Here is a 20,086-nt window from a genome sequence, read left to right on the forward strand (position 1 = left end):
AGGTCCTTTCCAACCTTGTGATTCTGTGACAAAAAAGGAACCTGCGGTCTTGTAATCCAGTGCATATAGTATTGCCACTGCTAGTATACATGGCTGAAGCTTGTAAGGCTTCTTCTGACCTTGTTTTGGACCTTCCTGGAGTACTGTTTTGAGCTTGTTTAGCCATAAAAGCAATTGTCTCACAACCAGGTGGCCACTGGCTAGCTGGTTTTACCTTTGCTGAGCTTTGCATAATTACGTGGCATAGCCATAACTGTAATGCACATAGTAACAATTCTCATACAGATAGTGTTATAGAGAATATTGCTGTGCACAAGATGCTTGTGGTCAGCTGAAGAAATGCAGACCTAGGTGCTGGGCAAAAATGGGTTTAGAGGTAACAAAGAGAATATATCCAATGCATGTTGAACATGCCCCCTAAGGTGATTTGGGATGTAACATGGAGTCACAGACCAGTGAAGAGAAAGAAACGTCCGGTGCATGTCTGAAACGTACGAAAATTAGCCCCAGATGGATCCTAGAGGTAACTGGGGGAAACTGTCACCATCCTAGTCTTCCCAGCAAAGGAGTTGAGTTGCCAACTTACCTGAACACCTCTCTTTTCTATGTTGTCCTCTTTTTCTCTTTTTTTCTGTACTAATGAAATCTGAACTAGTAACAGTAGTTGTTCAGGCTGTTAAGATTTCAATTACACTAGAAGTGTTGGGTTTATGTATGAGATGACTTCTTTTTGTCCGTTAGAAGATTTAGATATAGTGTAATACTAAAATTGTTTGTGGTTTGTTTTTTTTTTTTAAATCATGTATCATACATAGACCATAAGAGCAACAACATTTTAATCTTTTTGTGACTTCTTGTTGATTTTGATCTACCATGGAGCTGTTAGGTTCATACCTATGGTACTAATCTAATGGTAGCTTGGAATGCTTAGCACTTTTTTTTTAACCCAGGCACTTTTTCCGAGTGTTGTGGTTTAACCCCAGCCAGCAACTAAGCACCACACAGCTGCTTGCTTACTCTGCCCTGGTAGGATGAGGTAAAAGTAAGAAAACTCGTGGGTGGAGATAAAGACAGTTTAATAGGCAAAGCAAAAGCCACACCAGCAAAGCAAAACAGGGAGTTCGTTCACCACTTCCTTTCAGCAGGCAGGTGTTCAGCCATCTCCAGGAAAGCAGGGCTCCACCATGTGTAACGGTTACTTGGGAAGACAGACGCCATCACTCTGATTGTCCCCCCCTTCCTTCTTCTTTCCCCATCTTTATATGCTAAGCATGACACCATATGGTATGGAATATCCCTTTGGCCAGTTTGGGTCAGCTGTCCTGGCTGTGTCCCCTCCCAGCTTCCCATGCACCCCTCGCCTTCTTGCTGGCAGGCCAGCGCATGGGAAGCTGAGAAGTCCTTGACTGCTTAGCAACAACTGAAAACATCAGTATGTTATCAACACTACTCTCATCCCAAATCCAAAACATAACCTCATACTAGCTTCTATGAAGAAAATTAACTCTGTCCCAGCTGAAACCAGGACACTGAGCAAGTTGATCTAACATTGGGTATTTTACTTGCTTTTAACAGATTTTGTTAGGGTTACCATTGGCTGTAATATAAATCTTCATGATAGAGCAATTACATGTTCTGGATGTATACATTTAAGCCTTCTGAAACCTGAAATGGGCTCCTGTATGTTATGCTAACATTTATGCCAATTTGAATAATATAAATGAAGCAGTTGTAGTGTTTCACTGGAAAACCTGAAGGTGTTTGTAGGGGAAAGTTATTTGCAGATCTTAAGGGCAAAGCTGTTAAAGGGAGAATCAGTATCTAAGGTAGCCTGATACAAGGTCCAGGAAGTAAATGAAGTAAAACCAGCAGGCTGAGATGATTAGCGTTTGAAAAGCTCTGTGCTTGCTACACCAAAAAGCTCTAAGTTGTCGCCTCACTGTGTCAGGCTGATAATGTTGCAAATTAGATCCCCGCATCTTGGCCTGAGGCAAGAGCACTGCTGCTGTGGAAGTCTCTGTGATGGGTTTCTGCATGTTTCTTTCCCTTCCAGGTTCTCAGCTCCCTTGGATACCACGTGGTCACGTTTGATTATAGAGGTATGTGGGCTTTTAATATGAAAAACTTCTAGATGTCTCTTTCTGTACAAGCAACAAAGTAGTTGCTCTTTTTTTTTGGATCTTAGGGGAGCTGTTGTCTTAGAACATTTGCTGCCAGCTAATCAGATGTGTTTATTGCTTCTTTTTTTCCTCATGGGTATCCAGAGAACTTCCATAAATTTCTTTCCAGTGCCTTTCTGGGTAGCACTACTTCCTGATGTCCAGCTCAGTGGACTCTGGCTCCTGTCTGTCCTCATGCACAGGCCTTGTTGATTTGGGAGCTAAGGAACAGAGGTTGACCCAGGCACATACGCTGTCACAGCATACAGTTAAGGCATCCTCCAGGTGCGCATCTGGAAACTAGTAAGCCTGCCTAGATGTAGTCTTTTGGATATCATCTAATTGACTTTCCTGAGGTCACACAGGGAACTGAACCTGCACTTCTTTTTACAAGCCAATAGTTAAGTCATAGAGCAAATGATTTGCTAACAATTGGTAATGTCCTCGACAGAAGCGATGACCATTTTGCAACTCTGTGCCGCCAGCAGTCGGGCATCTGCTGCTCCTTTTTTTCCCCGTCTTGGTATTTAAGCCATAGCTGCAGTGTAATGCCACTAGAGAGGGATACAGGAAAGAAATTAATCTGTTGCATTTTTACCAAGGAGACATCTGGGAGAGTTTTATTTGTAGGAGCTTGTCCTGTTTTTCAGTCCTGCTGGCAGCTGCTTCACTGGCTGCTTATTAGGCATTGGAAAGGATGTGGGATGCTTGCTGCTTAGCATAAGATGTGTAGACATGCTGCAATAGTAATAGAGCCAAAACAATCAGGAACATGGAAAATTGCTTGAGGGCATTGATCGAACAGCATGGACAAACTGATGTTGCAACAGCTTTGTGAAACGTGCTTGTTTTTTTGACCCTAATTTTTTTGACCAATTCTTAGGCTGTTAGAGACTCCACTTACAAATTGGTTACATGAGTGCAAAAGCAGCTAAGGTTTCTGTTGACTAAATACACAGAAGCTCCTTGGCAGGCAGCAGTTACCTTGTTTAAATGTCTGTGGATGGATTGGGGCTTTCAGCCCCAAATTGAGGAGGTGCACAGTGAAATAAACAGAAACTGTCCATGTCCCAGGTCCCTTTGCACTGGCATATGGACTGCATGGGAAGAGCTGGCTGGCTGTGACCAGTTTGTACGCTTCTCAGAGGGACTGTTTGTGTTTCAGGCTGGGGTGATTCAATAGGCAGTCCGTCAGAGAGGGGAATGACCTACGACGCCCTTCACGTCTTCGACTGGATAAAAGCAAGAAGTGGAGACAACCCTGTCTATATATGGGGACACTCCTTGGGCACAGGGTATGCATCTAATTTCAATGGGACTTAGCAGCTTCTGAAAAATGTTAGACACTGACCTTGGATGAAGGTGCTGTTTGCTGTATTCCCCAGGCTGGCTTGGCTTGGAGTCTGTGGCATAATTGCTGCAGAGTGGCTTCCCCTTTGCACTCTACAGAGTGAGAAGGGCTACAGTGAATGACTGTGCAGGAGTTGATCTTGAACTTTCATTGCCCAGAGGCATACACTGGGAAAAAGACACTTTAATATAATGCAGATTGACCAAGGGGAGGGAAAGAGATCTCTCTCTCTTCCTGTGGTGAACCTATGTCTAAATGTCCTCCAGAGCAGAACATCAGGCTTCTCTGATACTCTGAAAGAGTATTGCAGACCAGCCACATGTTCATGTGACTTGCCCTTACAAAACGTTTTCTACTGTCCTGGCAAATATGCTGTGTGCAATCAGTACTCATGCAGATGCCTGTATGACTATACTGCTGGCCATCTGTGACATTTACGTGGTCATGCCTGGCACAGGGAACTTCAAAGTGTCAAGTGCCTTTGCATGTTTTTAACTTTCCTTTCTTGCTTCCTCCCTTTCCATTGTTGTCTGGAGGTGGGTCATGTTCAGCAAAATGTGCTCTTACCCTCTTGATTTGCAGAGGGAAAACATAAGAGTTAACTTTTGAGTTGAGCTGTGTGCACATTAAACTATTTGAGACCACAACAGCTTGCCTTGCTGCCCAACAAATGTGTTGCTGGGACAGGGAGGTATTTCAGGATAATGCCTCTTCATTGCTATGATACAAAATGTCCTGCTTTGTTTGAGAGAAGGCACAGGCTTTACCTTTGGCTCTTCCTCTAAATTTTTGCCATGTTCAGGATCCCTTTCTGGGTTAGAGCATGCTCGTGACATTTCCCAATGCATTGCAATCTGAGTGGCCTGGGACTGTGGTCCCCAGCTGAGTTCCCTGGTGACCATAGCCAGCTTGGAGTTTGAGGTTTTTTTGAAATAAGCTGTGCTTAGAGGATTCAGCAACTTTGGAAATATCCCTGTCCCATTAGGGAGACGCATGGGAGAGACCTTGCTGCTTTCTGACCCAGCACTGGAAACTCCTTGCAGTGTCACCCTGGGACCCTGTGCTTCAGCTGCCTGGAAAGCATACCCTTCTGCCCATACCCTTTCATTCCCCTCTTTCTTGGTCAGCCCTTGTGGTCTGGGTGTAAGAGGCTGTTACACATCTGCAGATACGCTGGGAGCCTGAGTGCCACTTTAAAGGAGGTCTTTCCAAGTGGCTACATGGTACACTGCTTCCTTGGACTTGTTCACTTACCTAAATGCAGGTGCCTGATGCCATTTGAGACAGTTGGGTATGGGAGACCTGTGGGAACCCAAGTCGTTGTGGGCTGGCTGCCCAGACCTCAAACAGTGGGAGGGGTCAACATTATGGCGGTTGAGTTGTACCTCTGCCACCTACTACCAGTAGAGCCTGGTGCTTTGACATGGCCTGTGCCAGATTAAATGCTCATTGTTCTTCTTTCCAGGGTCGCAACAAATCTAGTGAGGCGCCTTTGTGAGAGAGGTAAGTCTGGTGGGTGGATGCTCTTTCCACCTAGCTCAGGTCCTGCTGGCATCCCAGATTTCCGCATATGTTTGCGGTCGTGATAAGGCTGTCCTTGGTGCACCGTGGTGGCAGTTGCTTTCATAAGGCAGACCCTGACCTTGCTGGCTATCTGCACCACTGCATTTCAGCACATTGCCTTCGGCTTTTCAGAAACACCCCCGGATGCCCTGATACTGGAATCTCCGTTCACCAACATACGGGAGGAGGCACGAAGTCACCCTTTTTCTGTGGCAAGTACACAGTGATTCTCACACTAGTGGCATGTAATTGTATGCTTAAAAATTAAAATTAACCTTTATAAGTGATATAGGTGAGCTAACTGCATGACTTGTGCAGCAGCAGTGATAAGCGTCAGGGGTAGAGGCACTTAAGGCAGCTCCTGGGAACGCCAATACAATAAGCAGTACCAGAGCTGTGTGTGGAGCCTGCTTAAAGAAAACAAACTGGGGTCAGAAGGGCCAGTAAATACAGCAAGGGGAAGATAGACTCTGCTCTTAGCAGTGGACAGCCCATTCTTCTTGTGTTGTAGCTTCCCTGTTGTAGGAGGCTATTTTGTGGGCTGTGAGCAAAGCAATGGCAAAACTGGGCTTCTCTTGGTCACTACCCTGTCCATGTGACCCCTTTGCACTTGCCTGGTTTCCCTGCTGAGTTCACTCTGATGTGTCCATCGGAGTTGGCTGCGAGTTGGCTCTGAACTGAGCAGACACCCAGGATGGGTGTTGGATGTGACTGGGCTGGTGAGGTGCCCTGTGATAAAGCTCTCTTCTAGGAATACTGTTGCCAGCAGCATGATACCTAGAGACCTTGACCATACAAGCACCTGGAGAGCTTGGTCTTGAGCAGGCTGATAAGATGGGCCTGAAACAGGAGAGGAAAAATAACGCTAGTGGAAACATGGACCATCTTGCTGCAGAGAACGCAGCCAGCAGCCAAGGGATGTTACTGGGATGGCAGTGGCCTACCCTGTTAATGCTGCTTGTATAATTGTCCTGCTGGTGCCTGCCACTAACACAAATTTTCCCTCGCAGATATACAGATACTTCCCTGGGTTTGACTGGTTCTTCCTTGACCCCATCACGACAAGTGGAATTAAATTTGCAAATGATGAGAAGTGAGTTCCCTTTTTGCTGGGGTTTCAGCTGTGGCTGCAGTGAGCTGTGGCAAACATCAAGGAGGATAGATATCAGACTTCACTCTCTGCTCTTTTTTTTTTAGCAGAAGCATTACACTTGCTGAAGGGATTTCAGTTACTCTCACAGCTCTAAGTGCAACACAGTTTTGCACTGTGGATCTTGCTCTTTTTTAATTGTTCTTAAGGACAGGTGCAACACAGCACAGACTACTCAGAAATACGCGAATTTGGTCCACATGATTTCTGCTGTTCAAGTGTACATTACATGTTAAACAGTAGCATTGGGACATTGAAGGTTTGGGAAGATTTCTCTGCTGTGCATTTTCATAAGCCACCCTGCATGTAATAACATTGTCTGTTTTCACTGAGCCTTTCATTCAAGAGCCTGAGTATTTGTGAGTTTGGTTGCCAGTAGTGAAACCAAACCAAACCTTTGGGGGATGATGCTTTGCAGTGGGGCGAGCCACTTTTCTCTGGTCTTAAGTAGCAAATAGCTTTTCCAAGGGTATCTTTCACTAGTAAATTTTCTATAGATCAAATTAATGGTGCCCAGATAATCATGTTTTCAAGATCTGAACTGCAGTTAATGACCCACAGGACATGTTTGTCATTGCAGTTTCCTTGAAGATCTAAGTGTGTTGGTGTTAGAGTGTGATGGGATTGCTCTGAGCCTTTGTCATCTCTTTTACAGTGTGAAATACATTTCCTGCTCCCTGCTCATCCTTCATGCTGAGGATGACCCGGTGGTACCATTTCATCTAGGAAAGAAGGTATGCATATGGCTCTGCAAATTGATCTGGTGGGAGGAACTGGTGAGGACAGAATGACATCCCAGCCGGGAAAAAAGTCAGCGATAGGAAGGTGTATGTAGAAATGCATAGCCTGAAGGGACTACGGATTCTGTGGTGTTGGAGGTGGCAAATCAATAGTGAAATGGAGCTAGAGCTAGGAGAGCTGATCAAGCCAGGGCCCATAAACCACCCCTGAGAGGGGTGATGGTTTGGCAGGGGTGGCTGATCTGGAGTGACATGTGCCCCTCACCCCTGTGCCCTTGGACTCAGCTTTACAACATTGCTGCAACGTCACGGAGTTTCCGAGACTACAAGGTGCAGTTTGTTCCGTTCCACACAGACCTCGGCTATCGGCACAAGTACATCTACAGGAGTCCAGAGCTACCTCGAATACTGCGGTAACAGCCCAGCTAACTGGGGTCTCCTCTGGCTTTGGGTCTGGGTGGGGCTGATGCCTGGGGCTTTGGGGAACATGATGACATGCGCCCAGGAGCAAGAGAGATGTGTAACAGGCGCCTGTATTGGGCAGCTCTTCTGAAAACCCATTTGGTCTCCAGAGTGGGTGAGATACTGGGGCTGGCTTAGCACAAAGTCAGAGCTCTCCCTGCAAAGCAGGTTTTGGGAAGGGGAGCCACAGAAAGCTGGGAGCACTTCTCTCTGGCTTGTCTCTGCTCTGAGCTAGATGCTCTGGAGGAGTTGTTTGGAGAGCAGCTACTTCTGCTTGCCTCATCTGGTGGGAGCTACTGATCGGTGAGAGCAGAGCTGAGTGCTGTTCCCTGTAGCTGCAAGTGCTTGAGCCCTAGTATTTGCCGGGGAATGTGAAGACCTGCAGGCTGTAGCACATACCAGAGTGTAGGAGAGCTGAGTGTCACTGCTGTGTCATTTCCTTTCCTAGGGAATTCCTGGGAAAATCGGAACGTGAGCATCATCACTGAAGACTAGCTGCTTGGCAGCACCAAGATTTTTCCTTTCTTTCCTTCCCCTCTCTCTAATTAGCCTCCCCCCTCCTTGTGGGTCAGTCTGCCGTTCTTCCATCTCTGGCACTAGAGGAGGTCAGGGATTCCCACTCTGGTCCTGATGTGTACCCTTGGAAAATCCAGCTCCCGGCATCAGCATCTGTGATGGTAGAAGAAAGTCATTGTTGGTTTCTTTTCTGACATGGATGGAGGGGTGAAAATGGACAAGGAGCTGGTACCAAAACGTGAAAAATGAAAGCACAACAAAGCCTGGCCAATCCAGCATGGTACCGCCGAGGACAGACATTCATAGGACACGTGTCATGACCAAGGGTGTTTCTTTCACTTTTAAACACTGCTGCTGTTTTTGGATCACGTAGAGACTCATTTGTAGGCGAATGGCTTTTGCCGTGTCTCCACACCACAGATGTCTTGCTTGAGTTTGAGGTGTTCTGTTTCTAGGAAATACATGTTTTGCCTTCCCTTTTTGCTAAGTGGCTGTAATTACAAGTACACTGAAGATCCAGGTGGTAAGAGGTATTTTTATTTAGCTCTTCAGTCACAGTGTGTTGCAAGTGTTGGGCTAATTGCACACATTTGGAAATAAAATGAAAGATTTTTTTGTTCTTCCTTTTCAAACATCTATTCAGTCAAAAAGGTTAGTGCCCTTTTATCTTTCCTGTACCATTTTGCTCCCATCCCTGCTATACTTTGTGGGGCTCCTCCTCTTCTTCAAAGCACTTCCTGTTAAGACTGAAGTGACTTACGTGGATAAATGGCAAACTGGGAGTTTAAGCCAGAAAGCGTGAGATTACCGTTTTGCTTCATCGCCCCTTTCCATGAAAAACATGGGCCCAGGATGTGGGAATGAATGTCTTCCGTTCTCCCTGTGCACACTCAGACATGTGCTTCTGTTGGGTGGGGAGGGCAGGTTTTTTTCCTCATCTACCTTTTAACTCCTTAGGTCAGGTTTTCCTGTTTGTGGTGGCTACACTGTTCCTCTGTAGTTAAAAGCAGGCAGTGGTATGCAGTTCTTGATGTCTCCTTCATCTCTCCCTCTGCTTCCCTTCTGTGCTCTTGGCATCACAGAATCATTAAGGTTGGAAAAGACCTTGAAGATCAAATCCAACCATCAACCCAACACCACCATGCCCACTAAACCATATCCTGAAGTGCAACGTCTACATGTTTTTTGAATCCAGGAGGCAGAAGTGGAAATGAGCCTCACCATGGGGAGAGATTCTGGGGATGTCCTTGCCCTGCTTGGGGCTAGAACAGGGGCTGTTTTATGCCACTGAAAAGCTCTGCACTGAGATGGGAGAAGGTCATATGCTGACTGTGTGGTGTCTGGCTGGGGACCTGGCCCTTCCCTGTCAGTCTATGTAGACTGTACCAGGTGCTGTAGGTTTAGTCACTAGTGCTCAGAGGGAATTGTGCCCCCTGAAGGGTCTGTTCAGGGGTGTACAGTGTAGTGTAAACTGCTTAGCATGCATCCAGGTTTTATCTGCAGGCTCATACTAGTTGCAAAGCAGACAGTAGCTTGTTCTTGTACTGATTCTTCTGCCATAACATGGTTATCGCTAAGGTTTCTGACCCATGATAAGCTAACTGTGCCACTTAAATGATGTTTGATGCACTTGTATTTATTGCACTGACAAAAGAGAAACACTTACTTGGCTCTGGAGAGTGATGTGCACATTCCAGCTAATGCTGCTGCCGGCAGCTGGCTTGGGGCAAAGTGTAGCCTGAGCTGGAGACTGTCTGTCTGTCTTCCTCCTGTGTGACAGAGCTGAGGGTCGAGCACGTGAACCGCTGGTGTTGGTGATCCTAGCACCACCATTCCCATTAGTAGGCCAGTGATATGCTTGGAAGTTTAAACTGGAATGTTTTTCTGAAAGTGGTGTAGTTTTAATAAAGGCATTGACTGCTGATCACTTCAGCTTCATCTGTTTTACCTGGCAGTTTTTGGGACTCTTTCCCAAGTTGGGCAGGTCAGCCGAGTGTGTGGCAGGGCTGCAGTAGGGTTGTGCATGGGCAATGAACCTGCAGCTGGAAGTGGACAAGTCTGTGTGGCTCCTGCCAGCTCTGGGTGAGTGGCTTTCCTGGAGTCCAGTGGGTCTGTGCCTGTAGTCTGGCTGCAGCTGAGGCTCTGCTTCCTCCCTGAGGATGGGGGAAATGGGAGCTGCCTGTGGGATTTCTGGTACAGGAGCCCTGTGTGCCATTTGCAGGGCAAACCCAACACTGTAACCCCCACTGCAGTGCTAGGAGTGCAGGTAGATGCTTTTTGGCCTTAGCTAGCCTGGTGCAGCCTCTGGTACCAGCTCCCTCCTGTACACCCCATACACTGGCAAGACTGACCTTTCTGTCATGGGCATGTTGCCTCCATGATGGTGCGAGCACCCCAGTACCATGCCAGCTGCAGAGGACAACATCCCATGAAGCCACAGCTGGGGAAGGCCAGCATGGCTTCAGGTGTCATGGCCTGAACTTACTGGAATCTGAACCCACAGGCATGGAGTAATACAAGTCAGCCCAAAGTCAAACTAGCAGGTGTTCTGGTTGTTTTAATGAGTTGGTGTCACACAGGGGAGTACTGGTGCACTACACAGCACTACAGGTGTTACACTCTGATCCCAGCACTGGGAAAGGACACACAGAGCAGCATGACCCAGCTATGGAGGGAGGTAAGAGATGTGATAGATGTCCACCCCCTGGGTAGCAGACAGCTGTACCTGGAGAGCCAAGGGCCTGCTTGGGGCCTACGGGCCCAGCAGGGTCAGCCACCCAGCTGGCAGTGGCAGGTACAACCCTCTCTATGCAGACATATGGAGGCTAAAAATCCCTGGAGTGGTTTGGTTGCTAGGCTTTTAGTTAACAAAGAGGTGTTGGAGGAGGCTACGGCAAGCTCTGTGGCAAGGAAGTTGCTGATCCCAGGCCCTCTCCTTGTGGCACATAGCTTTTGACATTGGTGCATGCATTGGAGCCAGTTGCTTTAACCTTCTCTAGGTGTTACTGGGGAAGGGGGTTACTGGAGGGACAGAGAGTGGCCTCTCCCTCCCCTAGCTTTGGGGCTGGCAGACCCACTGGAGGAGGATGTGAGACATATTCTATGTTGACTAAACCTGCTCATGGGGCAGGGTCAAGGAGGCCAGGCCAGGCTGCATGCAAGGGGAGGGGAGGATTTAGTTGGAAAGCCCTTGTTAAACACGGAGCACAGCTGTGGAAGACTTATCAGTGGTCATCTCACTAAAAGCACTATGCAGCACATGCAGTCTGGATACATGGGTACAAACGCAGGATCCTTTGCCCTCTCCCCCAGCTCCTGTTCCTCAGTCAGGGCTCCTCAGCATATCCTTCCACCCCCCTGAGGGAAAGGCCTTGTTTCTGCAGAGCTGAGCCCATCCGACTGGTGGTGAAATGCAGGTGAGCCTCCTGGGCTGGGAACCCATCCCTCCTTCTTTCCCTCTGTGCCTGCATCAATCCCGCGGGAGGTTGGGTGGGGGGATTTTTGTGGCAGATGGCTCTACGCCCCATATCTCTCGGGCATACTCCATGATGGTCCTGTCACTGGAGAACTTGCCCGAGCATGCAATGTTCCTGATGACTTTCTTAGTCCACTCCCGGGGGTCCTGGGAAGAGGAGAGAGGCAATGTCAGCCGTCAGTCCCTTACCTGGCTCTGTCCCGGCTCGCAGCCTTGCAGCCATGCATCCCTGGCTGCTTTAAACACTGTGGTGTGGGGCTCCTGAAGCGGCGAAACCTGCCTCATGCCGAGAAGATGTGGTATCTGTAAGAAGGGCTCTATGCTCATCCCAGCTCCCCCCACTCTCCCCACTGCACTACCATGGCCAAGGACCCCATCCCTCCCCTTTGGTAGTGGGCAGTTCTTACCATGAACAGCTGGTCCACTTGGCCTTGGCATTTAATGTAGGCCTCGTAGTCAGCAAACACCTTAAACCTGAAACCCAAAGCACAGTAAGGCTGGGGCGTGCCTGCTGTAGGGTCCCAGGCTGACAGGACAAGGCAGCACAGATATCTTCCTGGGGGGAAGGCAGGGTTTAGCCCCTGCACAGGGGACACAGGCCAGCTGGGAAGGAGGCCTGGGCAGGCTGAGAGCAGCCCAGCAGAGGAGATGCTTGCCAGGACTCACCTGTCATGATACATGAGCATGTTGACAACATCCCTGAAGCAACCAGGGTCTTGAGGGGAGAAAAAACCACTGCTGATCTGGTCGATGGCCTGCCGCAGCTCTGGCAGGTGCTTGTAGTACTCTTGTGCGTTGTACCTGCACCAGCAGAGACAGGCTGTAGGGACTGATGCTGTCCCCTGGGGCCAGCATGTGGAGAGCAGGACCCAACATGTCTGGGACAGGGAGTGCAGTATGGCTCCTGAGTGAGGGGCCTTGTTCCTGGAGCTGTGTCCATTAGAGCACACTGCTAGTGGCTCCAGGATCAGTTGCAGTGCCTGAAACACTTTGTGCCCAGGCTCACGTCCCATTCACAGCCACTGTGCTCTGGTAGACCTGCCTGGGCTGCATCCTTGACTAACCAGCCCAGGGCAGCAGCTGCCTCCAGTCCCCCCCTTTTTCCTGCTCCAGAGCTGCCCAGGGAGGAGGGTGTCCCTCCCAGAGATCATGGCTGTCACTGCCAGAGCTGGGACCTGTATCCCCATCTGACAAGCCCTGGCATGCATTGGGCTCTCCCCAGCACCAACCCTTGGCGATCCAGGGCTTCCACGTCCTCCACCCGCATGCCAAAGATGAAGAGGTTTTCTTCGCCTGCCTCCTCAGCCATCTCCACATTGGCCCCATCCATGGTACCAATGGTGAGGGCCCCGTTCACCATGAACTTCATGTTGCCAGTACCCGAGGCCTCTGTGCCAGCTGTGGAGATCTGTTGGGAGAGATCTGCCGCCGGGATCACTGCCGGATGCAAGAGAGAGAGGAGTTAATCCTTGGTACACTGCAGCCCCCCATGACCTGGGCACAGGACAGCACAACAACCCTGGGCGTTTGCTAGTGGCCCTGCTGACCTCAACCTCAGCCCAAACAGCCTAGTTCTGGAGCCAGAGCCAGGCTTACCCCTGCCACACCACCATGCAGCTGCTGTCACTCCTGCATGAAGCTGGCTTCCTGCCCTGTGTGGAGCCCTCAGGCCCTTCCTAAGGGCCATGACAGCTTCTCAGGCAAGCCAGTTTCTGGGCTCAGCTGGGACATGCCCAGCTGCTGACGTGTGCTTATAGAAGACCAGACGTACCCTTCTCAGCCAAGGATACCCGGTAGTTCTCCAGGAAGATGACCTTGAGCCTGTCCCCAACATAGGGATCATTGTTGATGACCTCGCCAATGGACGTGATGAGTTTGATGATCATCTTGGCCATATGGTAGCCAGGAGCTGCCTGAAGAAAAGCAGCCCAGACATGGTGAAAGCTTTTAAGGAAGGGAGAGCATGAGGTGTGCCAGTGCTGGTCCTCACCACAGGGAGAATCTGGGCCTCACCTCTGCTGTTCACATCTATCAGCAAAAACACCCTACTGGTAGGAGAAGTCCTGAGCCACAGGGAAAGGGTGATGTGGCCTGGTTCAGTCATTAGTCCATGAGGGTGTGTCCTGAAGAGCCCACCAGCTGACACATGCTGGCTAACCTACAGCGGGCCCAGCAAAGCCACAGAAAGGGGACAGCACCTTCCCCCCATCCCCACTGAGCCATGCATGCAGTGAGTCTGGAGTGCACATTACCTTTCCTCCGATCATAATAGTCCTGGGCACAAAGGATTTGGATGGATCGCTTCTGATGCCTGAAACAGCAGAGCATAACACAACTGAAGATAAACTGGACAGAGTTTTTTGTGTGGATCAGAGGAGGTGGGCTGGGATCCCAGTCCATGACACGTAGACCCAGCAAGCTTCCAGGACCATGAAGCCCAAGCAGACATCTGCCAGAGCTGTGCTGGGTAAAAACGGCCTGCAGAGTCCTTGGAGAAATACTCAAGCCAGCACAATGCAGAGCTCAATTGTCTTGCCTTACCTTGGGAATGGGTAGGGACCCAAAGCATACAGTAGGGAGCAGGGTTTTAACTTGCACCATGTCAGTCCTAACACTTGCAGTACAGGTGTGAGGCTACCTGGGCCCCAGGTGGGCTGGAGATATGGGCTGTGAGCTTTTCATCACAGCTCCTGTATGACCCTTCAGACATGCTGTTTTCCCTCCTGGAGAGAAGCCCCTCATGACAAGAGGGCAGAGCTAGGCTGAGGAGTCCTCGGCCACCAGCTGGCATACTTTTACACAGGAACCCTGGCAGTGAGAGGCTGGGGGGGACACCCTTTGCCCAGGCAGGACTTACGGTTGTAGAGGGTGATAGCATGCAGGCAGTTCAGCAGTTGCCGCTTGTACTCATGGATTCGCTTGACCTGAACATCGAACATGGACGAAGGGTTGATTTTGACCTTGTACTGCTCTTCCAGGTAGGCTGCAAACTTCAGCTTGTTCTCCTGGCAAGAAAATCTGATGAGGAACAGGCATGGGTTCCTAGGCCTTGTGTCAGAAGTGAGTGTTCGCTGCTGCGATGTTCCTGGCAGCATGGTACCTTTAACCTTCTTTCCCCCCTCTCTACCTCCAGTGCATATTACCTGTTTGACTTTCGCCACATCCCTGATAAAAGTCTCATTATTGATGAAATCCAGTAGCTTCTTCAGCTGACTCAGATCTGTGATAAAACCTTCCCCAATTTTCTAAAAGAAAAAAACAAGAGAGGGACCACAACTGCGCTTCCCCAACAGAGATGCCTCGGACTTGGAAGAGGCACCCTGGCCAGGAAAAGGGGCACCATTTCCTATGGTGAGGTTACTTCTCTGTGACACCAGGGAGCCCAAAGGTACAGGGGAAATGGAGCACTTGCAAGAACCTGAACAAGTCCCCCTCTCTCAAGGAGCTTTAGAGGGAGGATGTGTGCACATGTAGCAGAGGTTCCTGGCAGCTGGAGAAACTGATGGGCAGGACAAGACGCATTTAATTGCAGGATGTTATTCAGCTATGGCATGTCGCTGTGTGAAGCAAACACCAGTGCTAAAGGGCCTGGTAAACAAAGGCGACACAACTGGGGCTGGAGCTCCAAGGGAGCTCCTTTTTGCCTGTGAAGCCAAATGCTTTTGCAGACATGTCATTTCACACACCACGGTACTGCCTGACAGGTTGTGTGTAGCCACTGTGAGGGCAAAGATCCAAATTTCTGCAACAATGTTGGCCAACTCTTTATCACTGACTTTAAAGCCCAGCTACTCTCACAGCTACATGTGCAAACCAGTGTGCTCCTCCCAGCCTGTCCTCACTCATGTAGGCTCAGGTCTCATCAGACCACACGAAGAGGTGATCAAGAAGCAAGGGGATCGTGCTCAGCCCCTCACTCGAGATGTTTGCAACTCACCTCAGCAATAACATCGGCCAGTCCCGGGTTGCACAGCAGGAGCCAGCGCCTCGGCGTGATCCCGTTTGTCTTGTTCTGAAACTTCTCTGGCTCCAACTCATAGAAATCCTTGAACCTGGAACACCGGGGAGCTCTGAACCACACACCACCATCCAGAGCTTCAGTTGGGCCCCTGCTGTATGTGCTCCTGAGTCAGAGCAGTCCCTGCAGATCTCCCTGTAACAGCCGTGGACTGCTGCCTCTCACCCCCTTCCTCGGCCATAATGCCGAGGGCTGTACCAGCTCCAAAGGGAGATGAGTTAGACCTTGCACACACGTGAAGGAGACAGTCTCCCCAGCCTGCCATACCTAGCAGCGCAACCAGCATAGACCTTGACACCTGACCACTCCATCTAGCCCCCCCAGGCTTGTAGGGCAAAGCCCAGTGAGTGGAGAGGGTGCCTGCCTTGGGTGCCCCCCAACTCACACTGAGTTCTTCACAATGTCAGAGTGGATGCGGGCCACACCGTTGACTGCATGGGAGCCAATCACACAGAGGTGTGCCATGTTAATACGTTTGCAGTCTCCCTCCTCGATCACTGACATCCTCCGGAGACGGTCAATGTCCCCTGGGTAGAGAGCTGCCACCCGCTGCAGGTAGGCAGAAAGAGGGACATTAGTGACCCAGCCACAGGGCCTAGGAACATTCCCATCCTAAAGGCAGCCAGATCAAGACCCCCAGAGTTCCCACTGCCTGTGACCAGCCCAGTCTCTTACATCCAGATGCATTTGGTTGAGGGCGTAAATGATCTCTAGGTGACGTGGCAGCAGCTTTTCAAACATGGAGACTGGCCAGCGCTCCAGGGCTTCAGGCAGCACAGTGTGGTTGGTGTATGCACAGGTCCGTTTTGTGATCTCCCAGGCCTGCATTACAGACAGCAGGTTAATGCACAAGTGCTCAGGCCAGGAGGGGAAAGGAAACCTCATGTGAGGACAGGACAGCAGCTCCTTCCCCTGTAAGGTTCAGCATGGACCTCCCAGCTCTGCTTACCTTGTCCCAATCCACTTTCTCCACATCCACCAGGATCCGCATGAGTTCTGGGATGGACAGGGCAGGGTGGGTGTCATTTAGCTGAATAGCCACCTGCAACACAGACTTGCTGGGCTCAGATCTGGCACTGACAGGACTGGGACAGTGTCCTGCATGCATGGGGTTGGGGTAAGGGTCAGCCCCAAGCCTCCTCTCATGGCACACATCCCAGAAACACACAGAGCTCCCAAGAATGGAACTATTCAACCTTTGCAAGTTTTTGCTCCAAATTGCAAATTTTTCCCTGGGAAAATAGGCCCAGAGATCACATGTTTTCCAACCCAAATTGCCAGGGTCTTACACATGCCCCCACCTGGTCCTGAGCATCCTGTTCTCCCTCATCCTATCTCCCTCAGATAGGTAGGTCTGGCTGAAACGCCCACGGACCCTCTCTGTCCACAAACTCACCTTGTCTGGGAAGGTTTCAAAGCATGTTCTCACAGGGTCTCGACAGCCAAATTTGGAGGACTTAAAGCGGCGGATGATGTCTTGGAGGGTAGCAGCCACCACAAAGTACTCCTGTTTCAGCCGCAGCTCCTTGCCTTCGAAGAACTGCAAGTGGGGGGACAACAGCCATCAGTGCTGCAGCTGCCATCCCAGTCAGCAGCCAAACCCCTGGAGATGCTCCTATCCACACTGAAGGGCTTACCAAGAGGCCTCACAAGTTCAGCACCTCATCAGGGCAGATGTGGATGTTTCTTATACTGTCTCTGAGGGGGCAGCAGCTGTAGGGACTGACAAGGGGCTCAGCATCCCAAACGGCTGCCTCCAGAGGGCAACAGAACCTGCCACATCCATGCTACTCCTACAGAGCAAGCGCAGCTCCATCCCTCACTGCAAGACCCTTTACAGGGTTTTTAGACCAAGAATTTTGGACTCCCTGCAAAAGCCAGGAGCCAGTGTCTCTGGACATACCAGCTGCCTCCCATGCACACTACACGTCACACTGGTCTATTTTAAAACACCAGCCGGAATGAGGGGACAGGGGTAAAGTGCAGCAGATGAGCTTTTCCAGCACAGATGCTAAACCATGACTAGATAGTGCAGGCTCTTCCCTTTTGGATCCAGTGCACAATGAGTGTATGGCCTAGGACAGTCCCTGCAGTGAGAAATCCCTTGAACTGGGGCTGGAAACGAGTCCCCCCCATGGCCACCTCTGAAATGACAACTTTCGTTTGCAAAGGGTAAGCCATGTAAATTGGCAATTGCCTTCAATTTGAAGAAGTAATATGTCTTTCCTGCCTTGCAGCAGGGATCACAGCAGCTATACAATATGGGCCAGACTCTCAGCTGCCATCAGTAAGCAGAGACCCTCTGGAGCCAGCAAAGCTGTGGCTGTTCACTGAGAATTATGGAGCGAGCCTATTATATTAAAAATCCTCAAACCAAAACAAAAAACATCAGGTGGCCATGACCTTCCAGTGCTTGCAAACAAGGCAATACATCTACAGGGAGGATGATCCCGAGCAGTAGGAAAGAGGCGAGAGAGTAACTCACGTTGTCATTTGGGTACAGGACTCTGGATATGTTTTCTGCCAGGTTTCTGTCCAACACCGCTTCGATGTAGTCACCCACATTGACTGCAGCAAGAGAGAAATACACATAGCACTGCAGCAGCTGTAGAGATTCAGGCAGGTCCCAGACACTGTGCTTTCTCATCTCATAGAGATGATTCCTTCTTCTCTCAGAGAGAGATTTGTAACAGGGACATTCAGGCTGGTATGAATGGAAATGTACACATGTGAAAGGCACCAGAGAGACAGGAGAAGATGGGATAAGAGAAAGGCACATCTCCATGCGGTTTCTCAAGACACACACATCAGGCAGGACAGACAGAAACTGAAGACAGACAGCAGCCAGAGAAGGCAAAAATGGAAGCAAGTGAACCAGCTATCTTGTGTAAGGACTAAGGAGAAATGGGGCAGGGCAAAGAAGCACAAAGACTGCAATCACACTCAATTCCTAAAGGGTACAAAAGGCTCATCCAAAACCCAGCTTGCAGCTGCCAATCAAGAATTGAGGAGACATGAGGACTCGAGGGCCATCACCCCTTGTCCCACACAAGTTCTCCTGGCAGGGCTGCTTGGATACACACAGCTCTGCGCTTGCCAGTGTGGAAGAATGAATCATATCAGTCTAGTCTAAAACCTTCCCCTTCTGTAATAGCCTAGCACTGACATTTGGTATGTTAGTTGCCCTGTATCTGCTCTTCAGTGGTACAACTACAGCCTGAAAAATGCACTAGAGAGATCACACCCAAAGGAAACCAACAGTAAGGTGGGCTATGCTGCTCTTTTCCTTCAGCACTAAGGGAGGATGCCACACAGAAATGACACTCCATGTCAAGTGTGGGTTTGCAGCTCATTTGGTGACGTGGGGAATGCAGTGGCAGGTGGTCTATCACTTGGGAAAGGGCAGGTTTTGAGAGCATGATAAGCGTGATGGGGATGGAAGGAGGACAGATGAGTGTCCTGCTGCATTAGGGCTCTGGAAGCACTTGGAGGTAGTGTGATCCATGGATGCTGTGTTTTGGAGGTAGCCAGGAGGCATGGATAAAGCAGGCCAGATGGGGAGTGCTATGCCAAGTGCTATGCACACAGAACAACCATGTCCCAGCCTGGCCAGAAGAGAGACAATGGGGAAATAGCACTTACACTCTTGGAGGTTGAAGTCATTGGGTGCTTTTGCAGACCACAGCCTCATGGTGTTCACAGTGTTGTTCTTGTATCCTGGCACTGGTGTGTCATAAGGCATAGCCAGGACAACCTGCAAAAGGACAGTATTCCCCTCTGATTAGCAGCATGGTGGCCTCAGAGAAGGTGGGAAAGTGGCTGAAACCCCTTCAGGAAGAATCCAGAGGACACAGACAACTCCTGCCTGTCATACGGACCTCACCTGCTGAGCTTCACAGACTTGTATTCCAGCACCCACTGGCAAAGCTTTAACAGAAGAAGCAGAGCTGTTTGGGGCTTTACTGACAAACTGGAGTTATAAGCCCATCAATGAAATGTAAAAGAGAGATGAAAGCAACCAACTGACTTTCCTATACCAACTGGCATAACTATTAGTTATTCACCAGCGCACTGCAAGCATCCTCAACTGGCCACTGCAATTCTGTCTGTGCTGGGGTAGGGCCAGGGCAGCTGGGACCTTTGTGTTTCCATCTGGGTTAAACTCCACAGCCTGAATCCTGCCCGTTAGCCTTCTGCAGCCTGCCAAGACCAAATCCTACCACCGCAGCACCATTCCCAGAGCAGTTCACCCAATGTTCAAGGTTTGTTGAACCTGCCTGGGTAAATCCACTGAGATCACCAGCACGTGAACTGAACATGAATGTGAAACTATTAATGCAGTCTACGAATGATGCTTAAGCATCAGGATGCTGCACACACCCGTTACACAGAGAGTAACACTGGTGCTCCCAGCTCAGATTACACTAGCCAGCCAAAGTACGGGTGTGCTCCAGCTCACTGCTGTGCCAATATCTGCAGGCCTCCAGACCTGCCGAGCAGCAACGCAAGGCACCCTGACCTTAGCCTGGAAAAAAGAGGCTGAGGGCTTATGCCAGCAAAGCTGAATGGTGCTTCCACAGCAAGGCCCTGATCCTGCAGCACAGAGCCTGGGCCACCTCTCTGACACCGGCAAATGGAGCCAGCATCCTGCT

At 49.8% G+C, this 20,086-nt stretch overlaps 2 protein-coding genes across 2 annotated transcripts in view; one reads left to right on the top strand and one right to left on the bottom strand.

Annotated features, from left to right (window-relative positions):
- Positions 1 to 2,053: 2,053 nt before the first annotated feature.
- On the top strand, positions 2,054 to 8,422 carry ABHD12 (abhydrolase domain containing 12; the record flags this gene model as incomplete). The annotated part of the gene is made up of 8 exons (XM_010289908.1): positions 2,054 to 2,099; positions 3,325 to 3,454; positions 4,976 to 5,013; positions 5,206 to 5,285; positions 6,084 to 6,166; positions 6,879 to 6,957; positions 7,249 to 7,376; positions 7,874 to 8,422. Coding segments are annotated over 8 exons (624 nt in total), but the record flags the coding sequence as incomplete, so codon positions are not given.
- Positions 8,423 to 11,155: 2,733 nt separating this feature from the next.
- PYGB (phosphorylase, glycogen; brain) overlaps positions 11,156 to 20,086 on the bottom strand; it is a 16,071-nt gene continuing 7,140 nt past the window's right edge. Inside the window, exons 6-20 of the mRNA XM_010289909.1 lie at positions 19,077 to 19,188; positions 17,920 to 18,002; positions 16,831 to 16,974; positions 16,384 to 16,476; positions 16,110 to 16,256; positions 15,820 to 15,983; positions 15,354 to 15,468; positions 14,560 to 14,661; positions 14,274 to 14,421; positions 13,669 to 13,727; positions 13,188 to 13,329; positions 12,646 to 12,853; positions 12,083 to 12,217; positions 11,824 to 11,890; positions 11,156 to 11,563 (exon numbers count right to left, since the gene is read on the bottom strand). Coding sequence (XP_010288211.1) covers positions 11,411 to 11,563; positions 11,824 to 11,890; positions 12,083 to 12,217; positions 12,646 to 12,853; positions 13,188 to 13,329; positions 13,669 to 13,727; positions 14,274 to 14,421; positions 14,560 to 14,661; positions 15,354 to 15,468; positions 15,820 to 15,983; positions 16,110 to 16,256; positions 16,384 to 16,476; positions 16,831 to 16,974; positions 17,920 to 18,002; positions 19,077 to 19,188 — 1,872 coding nt within the window. The 3' untranslated portion in view covers positions 11,156 to 11,410. The remainder of the gene's footprint in view (positions 11,564 to 11,823; positions 11,891 to 12,082; positions 12,218 to 12,645; positions 12,854 to 13,187; positions 13,330 to 13,668; positions 13,728 to 14,273; positions 14,422 to 14,559; positions 14,662 to 15,353; positions 15,469 to 15,819; positions 15,984 to 16,109; positions 16,257 to 16,383; positions 16,477 to 16,830; positions 16,975 to 17,919; positions 18,003 to 19,076; positions 19,189 to 20,086) is intronic.

Source organism: Phaethon lepturus, unplaced genomic scaffold (assembly GCF_000687285.1).
Source record: "Phaethon lepturus isolate BGI_N335 unplaced genomic scaffold, ASM68728v1 scaffold8046, whole genome shotgun sequence".
Lineage (NCBI taxonomy): Eukaryota > Metazoa > Chordata > Aves > Phaethontiformes > Phaethontidae > Phaethon > Phaethon lepturus.